Genomic DNA, 12,820 nt, shown 5'->3' on the forward strand with positions numbered 1-12,820 from the left:
GACACTCATTAACTCATCGCCATGGCAACGGTCTTGCTGCAAAGATCTGTTTTAATTAGTTCAGACATGCCCAGTTTTTGCTAAGCAAAAGATCATCCACTCCAAGCAAGCTTCTGAGGAGAGGCATTGGCACTATGTGTGTTCCGAGCTGAGCCCCTTAATTTGCCCCACTTAAAGGGTTGCTAATGGTTTTTGACTAAAAGAAACTGGAGCAAAGAGTGTTGCCATAGTTACATCATATCTGAGCCATCTTGCATCTTTAAGGAAAGTCACTACTGAAGCCAAGTTTAAAACTTATCACCGTTATATTTTCAAAGGTATCCTTGGTTTTGTGATATATCTTTAGTTAAGCAACACATTTTTAATTCATTGGCTGTATAAACACAACCACTCCCCATCGACTCCTGTTGGCAGTACAATGAACTTTATCGGCAATCTCACCTGCTCACCAAGCATTTAGAGTGGTCGTACTACAATGTTAGAGACTCGGGTTCTATCCCATTCAGTTGAAAATTGAGGTTTTGTTATTTAGCGCTCAAATAATGTTTTAAAAATTTCAGACGTTTCGGGACAAGGGTTAAGATTCGTGGTAGCCCTGACTGGCAGTTCTGCCAATAAAAAGCAAACAAACATGTTTTGCTGTTATGTAATAGTTAATTCAGATGGTATGATTCAAGATAAACGTTGTCCTTTTTGGAAATTAAAAGGGTCAGAAATTCAGCTTGGAATTTTGGGGGGTTAATTTTTGATCCAGGGAATTTTGGGGGGTTTGTTGGAGGCCCTAGAGATTTTTTTTTGTGTCTGGATTTTTGCCCCCATTTAATCTTCGCCGTCACTATAAATCCCAAGCACACCCCCGGGGGGCTTTTCACGCGTCACGAATAATTACAAAAATGTTTTCACGTTCATGTATAAAAATCATGTCGATCCCTGTCTAGACTGTAGTGCTCTGAAGGTGTGTCTGCAGGTAAAGAGGACGCACGCGACAAAATAGCTGACAAAAGTTTCATTTTTTAAAAACCCAACTGCAAAGCTGAAAACATAGAAGTACATTTAACAGAGCTGACTAAAAGAATCATAAATGAAATCACACAAAACAAGATGATTCACGCTTCACGTTGAATTTAACTCTTCGTTTACAGATCATAGGATCGCAAAATAAATACGCTTCACGTAAAAGGTACAGCCGCCTCTCATCGCTCCCGTCAGTAGTTCCGCTTTGGGACCACGTTTTTTACATCATATACATCACGCAAACATTACACCTAAAAAGTCCTGAAACGCCTGGAATTTTTGAAACATTAAGCACAAGTAAATTAAACCACAATTTTCAGCTTAATGCCAGGGCCGTAACCAGACTTCTGACATAGACGAGGCAAAACCGAGCGCCGAAGGCGAGCGCCGCTAGAGAAGTTTGGGGGCATGCCCCCCCCCCCCCTCCCGCCCCCTCAGAAAATTTTGAAATATAGAAGCTCTGAAACGCTATTTGAGCATTTTTCACGAAGTGATTCTTAAAAAAAAATTAATTTCGTTCAAGCGTAAAATGACACTTCTCGTTGCTTTTTAGATACTTTGGCAAGCGATACTGGTGTCATGATAATGATGACGCTGTTTTCAGTTTAGTTTTTAAGTTTTCTCTTTTCCTATATATATGCCTATACCCTTGTTTTTCGTCTTTGCTATATACACCAAACCTCCCCCTCCCCCTTACTCTTCCTGCACAGAAGCATGCGGGACGACTGGTTATCCTTTTAGCAATTTAAAGCTTTCAATTTTGTATTTACTAGTAATAGCGTAAATAACGAAACTACAAGAGCAGAAGACATACATCGAGTATATAGTAGCTAACACTACCTTTTTGACGCTAATATAAGCAAATCAGCTATGCTCAACCCGGCAGTTAAAAATTTAAAACAGACACTGATGGAACATTGGAGCCTTATAAGAAATGAGCCTTTGCTGGATCCATAGTGCCCGCCCGGCGTGACTGTTTTTTGTGAACAAGCTGCCTGCAGACAAAAAAACCCAACCAAATTCACTGCATTTGGTGGGTTTCTCGTCTGGTTTTGTTTCGTTTGTTAAATTTCGGCTTTCAATTGAGTTTTTTATCCTCAAAAGTAAAAATAATTCACGATGCTTGTTTTTGTATGTGCGCGCGGAAGAAAATTTAGTGGTGAACAATAAAGACAATAGAGTGTTTCTGTCTTGGGACTATCAGTCTGATAGTTGCCCCTTGGAAATTTGATGTTCTTAAAACTAGCATATAAGCCCTCGAAGCTTCGCTTCTCGGGCTAATATTTGTTTTAAGAACATCAAATTTCCGCGGGGCAACTATCAGCCGATAGTTCCTCGACAGAATCACTCTATTGTTAAAATAGAAAACGATCGCGCTCTCGTTGCTCATTTTAAGATTATATGTTCTCTTCATTTTTGGCTTTTAAAATTGTAGGTTTTTGGACTGCAGTCCTTTAAGAGTTTCTACTAAAACAATTAGACTACTCGCCCTTGTTTTGTATGACTCGGCTGCGCCTCGTTGACTGTTCGGTCATGGAAAACCCGGGCTCGTTGTCTAACAAGAACATTGAGAAGCTTGAGAAGCTTAAAATCGGGCGCTTTGCCTTGAAAGGCAGGGTTCAGTACAGCAGAAACCACGAAGCAGTTACTTAAGTAGCACTCAGTCCGACTGTGTTTGTGTAAGTCACAGGGCTTGCATGAGCTGTATTAGTGTGCATAATATAATATCTAGAACGTTGTCGAGATTGCATTATTACTTAATGACATGATGGTTTCAATTTATAAATGTATCTCACACAATACAAATAAACGATTGAAGTAGACGACTAGACAATGTAAAGTTTTAAGACTTAGCAAAGTGCAGTGTATTGGTAATACTGTAAGGTGCGGTTTCACCTGAAGGTCGTGTGCTTTTCGGTATTTTCCAGGCATTGCACTTTGATGGGACAGTACTACAACTGTTTACCGGGGAACTACTATTGTCAAGAAAATGATCACAACTTGTTGATGAATGATTGAACATTTGTTTCATACCATTACTGTAATAGCAATTGATAAAGGCTTTTAGTCCTGAACCAAAGTATAAGGACTGGGAAATACTGAAACCCATTATCAGCCACCTTAAACGGAAATATATTGTTGGTGTTTCAAGGAATCCAAGGAAACTTCACTCATCCCATGTATCTATGTATTGCGGTATTTTGTAATTTTTTGAGTGATTTTTGGGAATGTTTGGCAGGTGAATTTAATGTGAATTTAACATTGGAATTTGAAGTTAGAAATTGGCAGACGGACACCAAACAGTCCCGTGACATCCTGGAGTGTTTTTGCATGGGGGTCAACTGTGTGATGATGTTTCCATTTTTTCTTTAATCCCCACTGATAAAGAACTGTTGTTGGTGTTATGTTGGTGTTATCACATGTCAAGCCTTTAACAAGGTATGAAAGAACACAAGGATTTAAATTATTCTGGTGCTCAATTTTTGCGTAACTAAAATTAATGTTACTCAAATTCCTGATGGATTCTGTCTTAAACTGTTACGAGCTTAGTATTTCCAAATTATTGCATGTCAATGTAAGGCAAGACAAGACATGCCTTGGTTCTTATGTAATTCTCTTAAAAACACATAAGATATTGACTATAATTTTGTCTGTGCTATGGCAATTCACAGTGGGGTGGTCTTGATGTGTCTTTAACTTGTAGACTGGACTGGACTAGTAAAACGCGGACTAGTAAAACGCGGACTTGTAAAACGCCTCTAGACACTTCGAATTCCTTGGCCACAATCATCTTACGGCTCTCTTCAATACATAATGTCTCAAAAAAACAGTAACCTCAGAAAGAAGTCAGAAGCAAATAAGGTCGAAAGACCGAATTTGAACATATAACGGCAAATGTTCTAATGTCACGAACGTAGGAGTCGTGTAGGCCCGTCACCTTTATTTACCACATACTGCCCCCAAATTAAAACAGTACCCTCAGAAAGAAGTCAGAAGCAAATAAGGTCGAAAGACCGAATTTAAACATTTAACGGCAAATATTCTAATGTCACGAACGTAGGAGTCGTGTAGGCCCGTCACCTTTATTTACGATTGACTGTTGATTTCTGGACGGGCCCCGTTCTACCTCGTGCGAGCAATACAAACGACTGCACTCAACAGGCGTCAAGTAGTGGAAAGAAAGAAACATATGCACACAACTCATAGCATCAATCCCGTTGTTTTAGTAGGGGTTTGCAGAACGAACATGTGCTATACTGCAAAAACATCTCCACGCTAAAACAGACCATAGAGTGCTCAAAAAAGCTAGAAATATGCCGTCGAAGAAACACACAAGAGCTTCAAACACAAATTGTTTCGCTCGCTAAACCGTTTAGTTTTATCCGATTTACAAGCGCTTGTTTTACAAGTCCGCGTTCTACAAGTCCGTGCTTAACAAGCCCTCGTTTTACAAGTCCGCGTTTTACAAGTCCGCGTTTTACTAGTCCTCGTTTTACAAGTCCGCGTTTTACTAGTCCGCGTTTTACTAGTCCGCCTTTTACAAGTCCGCGTTTTACCTGAGTCCGCGTTTTACTAGTCCCCGTTTTACAAGTCCGCGTTTTACTAGTCCGCGTTATACTAGTCCGCGTTTTACAAGTCCGCGTTTTACTAGTCCGCGTTTTACTAGTCCAGTCCAGTCCTCGAAATACAGTATGCCAAAACTCCCCGCCCTCTAAAGATAAGTCCTTGACGGTTCTTGTCGTTTTTCGGTGCCTATTCATCTTTGGCATCTTTCTCGTCCACCTCTCGTTCTGTCCTGTGTCTGTCATCACACGAAAGAAAAGCTGATTCTCAAAAAATCTGCCACAAAAGGAAATTGACAAAAACAATATGAAAACCATATATCATTATTCTGAAATTTTATCATACGTCTTAATTCAGAGCTACAAAGAAGTTCCTCCTTTTGAGTTATTGATACTGTTCTTACAGTACCTCTTTCCACTAGCGAAATTTTACAAAATTCCTTCGCGGCGAAAAGGTAGCGCGAATCCAGAACAGACTCCAATTGAGAGTGGGTTAATTCTAGATTACTATTAATTAACTATTACAACATTCATTTTTAAAATAGTTTCCCAAGCCGACTAAGCTAACTAAACGTCGAGTGTATCTTTCAGTAAACAAAACATGCCGTTATGACGCCGGAAATCCAGCTCACGCATACTATACCCCGTGACTCACGCAAACCTCCGACTTACGTGCTACTACAGTCATTCCTTTCTAAACCTTTTTTTTTACCACCACCGTACCTTTCTACCCAAAAAACTCATGAAACCGCCCGGTTTTAACCTGTTTTAACCTTTCAAAAATTAGAGCGTTCGAAACTAAATAAGATCCGTAATCACAAACAACATACAGCCGTTTACCAGCACTCTTTAAAACTCCTGAAACCCTTCAAAATCAGGCAAAATAAATCTTTGAAATAACCTTTATCAATGTTTCTTATTTTTTATTCAGTTCTATAAAATGCCTTTCATACACAACTGTCAAACAAAAATTTCAATTTCCTCAAAGTTTCAAGACAAAAGAATAACAAATATTTCGTGCACAATGTAATTTGATTAAGCCAATATTATCACGTCTAAAAATACTTCAAGCAATTCAGTGAAAACCCGTTTTTTTTTTCGTATCAACGAAAACCGCTTTCGAATAATCAATACATGAAAATAACAATAAGATCAAATGGAAGAAAGGAACCTTTCTAATTATTTGAAGACTTTCAAAGCCGTGATATTATGCATCCAGTCCGCGATAAAATTTAATTACAACAAAATCCAAGTTCTCATTTTGAATTCCATTTTTTTCAGTTGATACCTTTATCGAACTTGTGAAAAATTCCATTCAAGTTCCTATTAATACTGTACATTCCCAACGTTTTGCTCAGGTCTTCAGAAGCGTCTTACTAACCAAATCTAAAATAATTCCAAAACATGCTGTACAAACATTCTACTCTTTGTGACAAACGACTTGACGACCAATTGTTCAGAAATGAAAATCGACACAGTTCTTGCTAAATAAAAAAACGTTTTACGGCGGAGTCAGGCTCAAAAAATATACTGCAAGATCACACCCCCATTCATAGTCAGAAACCAGCAAACCATCTAGTTTGCTAAAAAACACTGCGTGACTCAATGACGTTACCTTTTTCATTTACAAAAATAACTTTAACTTGTCAAAGTAAGTGGGCCCAGTTCTCGGCCGGGTCCAGTTCTCGGCCACTTTGTGTTTAACGCGTTTTTTCACACTCCAGTTGAATCAAAAGAAAAAGGTATTTCCTTCAAACGATAGACTGATTCATGTGCTTTAAGTATCTTGAGTTTGATCGTTCAATTCGATATAGAAAGCTCACACGTCGAGTTTACGCGGAGGTAGGTGAATTTGCATTCCCGAAAAAGTTGTTTGTTTACGGCTCCAAATTCATGGATGTAGTTAAATTCGTATTTTATCCAAAAGCCCCCACCATACGAGCTAATTTTTGGCAAGTGAAACGTAGAATAATTCAGCTTTCTGCTTTAGTTAACTTTTCGTTGAACCGTTGTATTTTTTGGTCTTAATTTACTTCGAAATTTTTTCTTGCGACGTTTGCGTATTTGCCAGTTCTCGGCCACCCTGCTCGCTATCACAGCTTAGCGCTTGGTTTTTAATATAATTTCATCTGCTGCTGCCAGAATGAAAGAAATAGATTTTTAAAAATAAAGTTCAATCTTAGCTCTAAGTTTTGAGCTGACTCTTGTCTTGTCTATTATTTCTACAACACCTAAATCTTTCAAGACCTTTTCACTGCAAAATAAACCATCTAAATGCACGGGTCACACAATGCGGTTTTGCCAGAACCTGCACATAGGCGCTAACTAGGTGCGTTAAAATAATAATAATAATTTATACATTTATATAGCGCTAAAAACTATAAATATTCTAAAGCGCTGTTTACTATATGTAAAAATAATATAAAAATATAAAAATTAGAATGAACCTACATACAAATCAAACTAGAAACAGTGTGATTGAAAAGTTAAAACGCTTAAACGCGAAATGCTTTCTTTTCTTTTTCTAAAATCCTTCTTTTCTAAAGTAAAACAAAGCATCATAAAAATAATTTGGGATCGATATAGTATAAATAGGTTTACAGAGTGATTTTATGACTGTGAAAATTAATTGAGCATTTTTTTACAGATAATTACGCACAAGCTTTTTAGTGGCCGAGAACTGGGCCAAGGTGGCCGAGAACTGGGCCCACAAATGGAGCTTTTATTTTTATTATTGCTCGGGAAAATTAATTTTTGACCGGTCGATAGCTTAACACCAAAAAGCTGAATAATGTAGCTAGCTCTCGGAGAAATTTCAAGTTCCTGCGGTTCTTCTGAGGTAAGAAATACAAGTTTACGTCAAAAGTGGCCGAGAACTGGGCCAAGGTGGCCGAGAACTGGGCCCACAAATGGAGCGTTTATTTTTATTATTGCTCGGGCAAATTAATTTTTGACCGGTCGATAGCTTTACACCAAAAAGCTGAATAATGTAGCTAGCTCTGGGAGAAATTTCAAGTTCCTGCGGTTCTTCTGAGGTAAGAAATACAAGTTTACGTCAAAAGTGGCCGAGAACTGGGCCAAGGTGGCCGAGAACTGGGCCCACAAATGGCGCTTTTATTTTTATTATTGCTCGGGCAAATTAATTTTTGACCGGTCGATAGCTTTGCACCAAAAAGCTGAATAATGTAGCTAGCTCTGGGAGAAATTTCAAGTTCCTGCGGTTCTTCTGAGGTAAGAAATACAAGTTTACGTCAAAAGTGGCCGAGAACTGGGCCCCATACTGTACTTTGCACCGTAAGCTTTTTTCTCTGTCCTTCCGCCGAAGCAAAAAAACACAACCTGATTACACATTAACCCAAAAGTCGACCAAGTGTGCCTGCAACGATTTCCTGTCAAAACTAAAATGAAAACCATTGCGGTATGCGTCACCCGTAGCGGTTTTGTAGCAACCCCGAGCTATCCCCGTCTTTTTGGCCGCGCCAGGAGACTACGCTGTAGGACGACCAAAGGGTAAACCTTAAATCGGCCACGCCCGATTAAAAAATATTGTTTTACCTTATCTATCCCACAATTCTTTGCGAGACGCTCAAATAATATTATTTATAATATTATAATGCTTTATTATTTATGCAATTTATAAACAGCTTTTACCTGTTCAAAAATACCGTTTCAATTGTAAAGGGCGGCAGAAGGTTATCATTTGCATTGTTAGTAACTACAATAAGAAAAAATAGCAAGCGAATAATACACAGCTGCAGTCTTGTGTTCACTACGTTACCCAGAAACCATCTGTGAAGCGTCGACGCCCAGTTGATGAAAGTATGGCCTTGGAGAGCGAAGGAAGTTCGTCAAAGCGTGGGAAGTGAGACAATTCAATAAGTATTCGATGAATGTCATAAAATCGTGGTTCCCGAGGCACTTTGAAGACGACTGCTTTGTATTTGAATCACTCGTGGTAGTGTTTCAAAGGCTTCATTTGGTTACATGTTGACGGTGCCACAACCGCATATCATCGTTGTACAACACATTTAGCTTACCTTACAATGAATTTGAAGGAGTACAAAGTCGTCGTTTTAGGTTCAGGTGGAGTTGGAAAAAGTGCCTTGACAGTTAAGTTTGTTACGGGACAATTTGTGGAAAAATATGATCCAACGATCGAAGACTTTTATCGCAAGGAGATCGACGTTGATAACAGTCCCTCCATTTTGGAAATTTTGGACACGGCTGGCACTGAACAGTTCGCTTCCATGAGAGATTTGTACATCAAAAATGGTCAAGGATTCCTTCTAATATATTCTCTTTTAAACCGACAAACATTTACTGATCTAAAACCGATGAGAGATCAAATTCTGCGGGTAAAAAACTCAGACACTGTGCCACTGATACTTGTTGGAAATAAAAGTGACATGTTTGACGAACGCGAAGTGTCTGCGGACGAAGCGAAGCTTTTAGCAGAAGAATGGGACTGTCCACACTTTGAAACGTCAGCTAAAAACAACAGCAATGTCGACGAAGTGTTTGCAGAGATTGTAAGACGAATGAAAACCACACAGAAAGGTTCGTCAAGTAAGGGAGGATGCTGTGTAGTCCTTTAACGTTATTCAGCATGTAGCACAATCAATATTTAGTAGGTACGTCTGATACAGCCACGATATCAACGATAAATAAGTTTATTCTTTTCTTAGGAACTGTGTGCTGTGATGTATTGACACAACGTGTTAGCAAGAATGTGAAAATTGATAAGAAATTGAAGCGGCATTTTGTTCAGCCGGAAATTTAAGTTTACAATTTGTTTTAAGCTTATACTATAAGAGTTACTTTATACAAGACAGAATTTTTATGAAGAACAAGACATTATTTTAAGCTTTTTATTAAATTAGTTTGTTATTTCCTTTCTTTTAAATTCTCAGCTTTTTAGTACTTTTATGGTTTGCTTTCCGATGAAAACTAACATAATTACACGTTTTTGAATTTTTTAGGATAGTTTAGTAGTCATTTTAATCCTAAATGTGTGTAGATCATATTTCTAGAAAAACGGTTTTTATAGCTTGACTATAAAATTTAATATGTCGCCATGCATAGTCGTGGAATGTTAGTTCTAACAAGAGAGAAGTTAAAATTATTGTAATTCCTTATCTTTGTTAGAGTAAAAGTTTTTCTACAACGTAAGCAAACATGATAATCCACTCTATACAACTTTTCAATAAAGTCACACAAAACAATTTCTTACTTTTGTTTTGTATTGATCATCTTTTTTATTTGTTATCAACTTTTTATATTTTGAGACAAAATTATGAATTTGCCGAGTTATTTATTTCATGAACTGTCTATGACAATCACTGATCATTTGAAGCCTGAGCCATTGAGTAAATGTTAATCATAGAGGGTGTGTTAATCTGCTGATCTGCTATTTTCATTCAAATCCAAATCTTCATTACTTGGAAACTTAGTTAGGATAGTTTCACTGTGACGGACAGTAGATGTTTTTCTTTTTCGTTTATTGCTTGTTTTCACGACAATTTCACCAACAAACCAAAGAGGACAGACCAAAGTGATCTAAACTTCTTCTACTACCCACGATTAGAGTTTCCTGACATGTCCTAGTCCAGAATCTGCACCAAAACTCTGAAAAACTTTGGAAATTTGCGAATCTGTTCAATGTATCGCAAAAATTCACAATCCGAGCGCATTTTAAGGCCAAATCTGTTGATCCACAAACCTATTCACCTGCATCGTACATATTGATTTTAAACTAAAATTATTAGTGAAAACTCAGCCACGAATCAATCTGATTGATTTAAATTGATCAAGTGACATGATAGTGTTCGTCATCGGAGGGCACTATTTTAACAATAGAGTGTTTCTGTCGAGGAACTATCGGCTGTTAGCATAACCACACTGACCACATTGGTACGCCGATTGGCTACACAGGTGCCACAGACCGAGAAGGCCCGGAGCGCGCGCAGCCCTGAAACAATCAAAACTAAAAATCACCAGCAAGAGACGTGGGGCCACAGGGCCCGGCACCGGAGGGCGAGGGCGAGCCCCATCAGCGGGAACCGAGCGCGTCTAATTGTTAAATAGTTGCCCCACGAAAATTTGATGTTCTTAAAACAAATATTAGCCCGAGAAGCGAAGGTGGAGGGAAAATATGCTAGTTTTAAGAACATCAAATTTCCAAGGGGCAACTATCAGAGCGATAGTTCCGAGACAGAAACACTCTATTGTCTTTATTGTTCAGCACTAAATTTTCTTCCGCGCGCACATACAAAAACAAGCATCATGAATTATTTTTACTTTTGAGGATAAAAAACTCAATTGAAAGCCAAAATTTAACAAACGAAACAAAACCAGACGAGAAACCCACCAAATGCAGTGAATTTGGTTGGGTTTTTTTGTCTGCAGGCAGCTTGTTTACAAAAAACAGTCACGGGCGGGCACTATCGATCCGGGCATTTTTCATGGGAGGGCACTATGGGCTGAAAGTGCCCTCCGGTGGACGGGCACTATCGCGTCACATGTTCAATTTAAACCAATCAGAATCGGAGAAAAATTAGTGGCCCCTTGGAAATTTGATGTTCTTAAAACTAACATATTTGCCCTCGAAGCTTCACTTCTCGGGCTAATATTTGTTTTAAGAACATCAAATTTCCGCGGGGCAACTATTTAACAATTAGACGGCAAGCTTGAGGTTTCTACCAGCTGTTAGCATAACCACACTGACCTACTATTGGTAATCGTGCAATCTGATTGGCTACACAGGTGCCTACTATTGATCCGTAGAAGGCTCTCGGAGCGCGTGCTTAGTCTTCGCTGAATTTTATCAATCAAAACATTCAATAAATCAACTCTAGCTATATTTTGTGTTTAATAGATCGGTCAGTGGGTTATGCTAACACAATTAGACGGCTCGCTCTCGGTTTCTACCGGCTTTTGATAGTTGGCTCGGGGCTTTGCCCCTCGCCAACTATCAGCTGGTAGAAACCTCGAGCTTGCCGTCTAATTGTTAAATAGTTGGCGAGGGGCGAGCCCAGACTATCAAAAGCCGGTAGAAACCAAGAGCGAGCCGTCTAATTGTGTTAGCATAACCCACTGACCGATCTATTTAACTCAGAATATCGCTAGAATTGATTTATTGAAGGTTTTGATTGATAAAATTCAGCGAAGACTACGCGCGCGCTCCGAGAGCCTTCTACGGATCGATAGTAGGCACCTGTGTAGCCAATCAGATTGCGCGATTACCAATAGTAGGTCAGTGTGGTTATGCTAACAGCCGATAGTTCCTCGACAGAAACACTCTATTGTTAAATTATACTTGACTTACTTGACTTATGGCCATAAGCCTTAAGTGGGCAAAATTATAACCCACCCATTAATTTTTGCACGCGCTCACTGGACAAAACGCATCACGTGGTACAAAATCGGACGACAGGTATCAGCGAATATACCCCGTCTAATTTGATATCTGTCGCCCGATTTTGTAGGTAGGCAGAAAAACAACAAATGAAGTCACCTTAGTCAATTAAAAAATCATGTAAACCAATCAACTTAGATTTGTTTCAACCACAGTTAAGCCGGGTTTATAACATAGGTTTTTTCCTATAAATTTACTGGCGATGAAGCGTGTTGTAGAAATAAATCGAAGGGTCATAAAATAAATAAACCTCTTTCTGGCTTGCTGGTATATTAGAGGATAATGCCCTTGGCTGAAAGATTGTCCTCAAAATTTCACAGTGGCCCTCGAAGCTTCCCTTCTCTGCCAACTGTTCATTTTTCAACAATCTTTCAGCCTCGGGCATTATCCTCCAATATACCAGCTGCCTGAAGGGGTTTATTTACTAAATAGTGCCAACCTGAGAGAAATGCCTGGATCGAAACTGCCCGCCTGTGAAATTTTTTGTAAACAAGCGGGCCTTCAGACAGAAAAACCCACTAAATTCACTGCATTTAGTAAGTTTCTTGTCTGGTTTTATTTCAATTGTCAAACATAGGCCTTCTATTGAGTTTTTTATCCTGAAGAGTATAAAATAATTTCCGATGCTCGTTTTTGAATGGGTGCAGAAGAAAATTTAGTGGTGAAGAAAAATAAAAATATAAAACAAAACGTCACTGTTGTTCAATTGAGCAAATCTACAGGGAAAATGTATCAACAGTTTGTTAGCCTGTGGATTCATAACTACTGTATTTATTAAAAAATCCATCAGATATTAACTATGCTATTAATACAATCACTAACACTGGTA

The 12,820-nt window shown here is 38.7% G+C and overlaps 1 protein-coding gene across 1 annotated transcript; it reads left to right on the forward strand.

Moving 5' to 3' along the window:
- The first annotated feature begins 8,240 nt into the window (after positions 1–8,240).
- LOC144662210 (ras-related protein Rap-2b-like) lies at positions 8,241–9,806 on the forward strand. The gene has a single exon (XM_078522973.1). It carries the CDS (start codon positions 8,621–8,623, stop codon positions 9,170–9,172), a length of 552 nt encoding a protein of 183 aa, XP_078379099.1. The 5' UTR covers positions 8,241–8,620; the 3' UTR covers positions 9,173–9,806.
- Positions 9,807–12,820: the final 3,014 nt, after the last annotated feature.

This window comes from Oculina patagonica, chromosome 8, assembly GCF_052425735.1.
Source record: "Oculina patagonica isolate OP01 chromosome 8, crgOcupat, whole genome shotgun sequence".
Taxonomy (NCBI): Eukaryota; Metazoa; Cnidaria; class Anthozoa; order Scleractinia; family Oculinidae; genus Oculina; species Oculina patagonica.

What these genes read in the sequence shown, in the direction of transcription:
- LOC144662210 (XM_078522973.1), top strand. Translation starts at nt 8,621, where the DNA reads ATGAATTTGAAGGAGTACAAAGTCGTCGTTTTAGGTTCAGGTGGAGTT.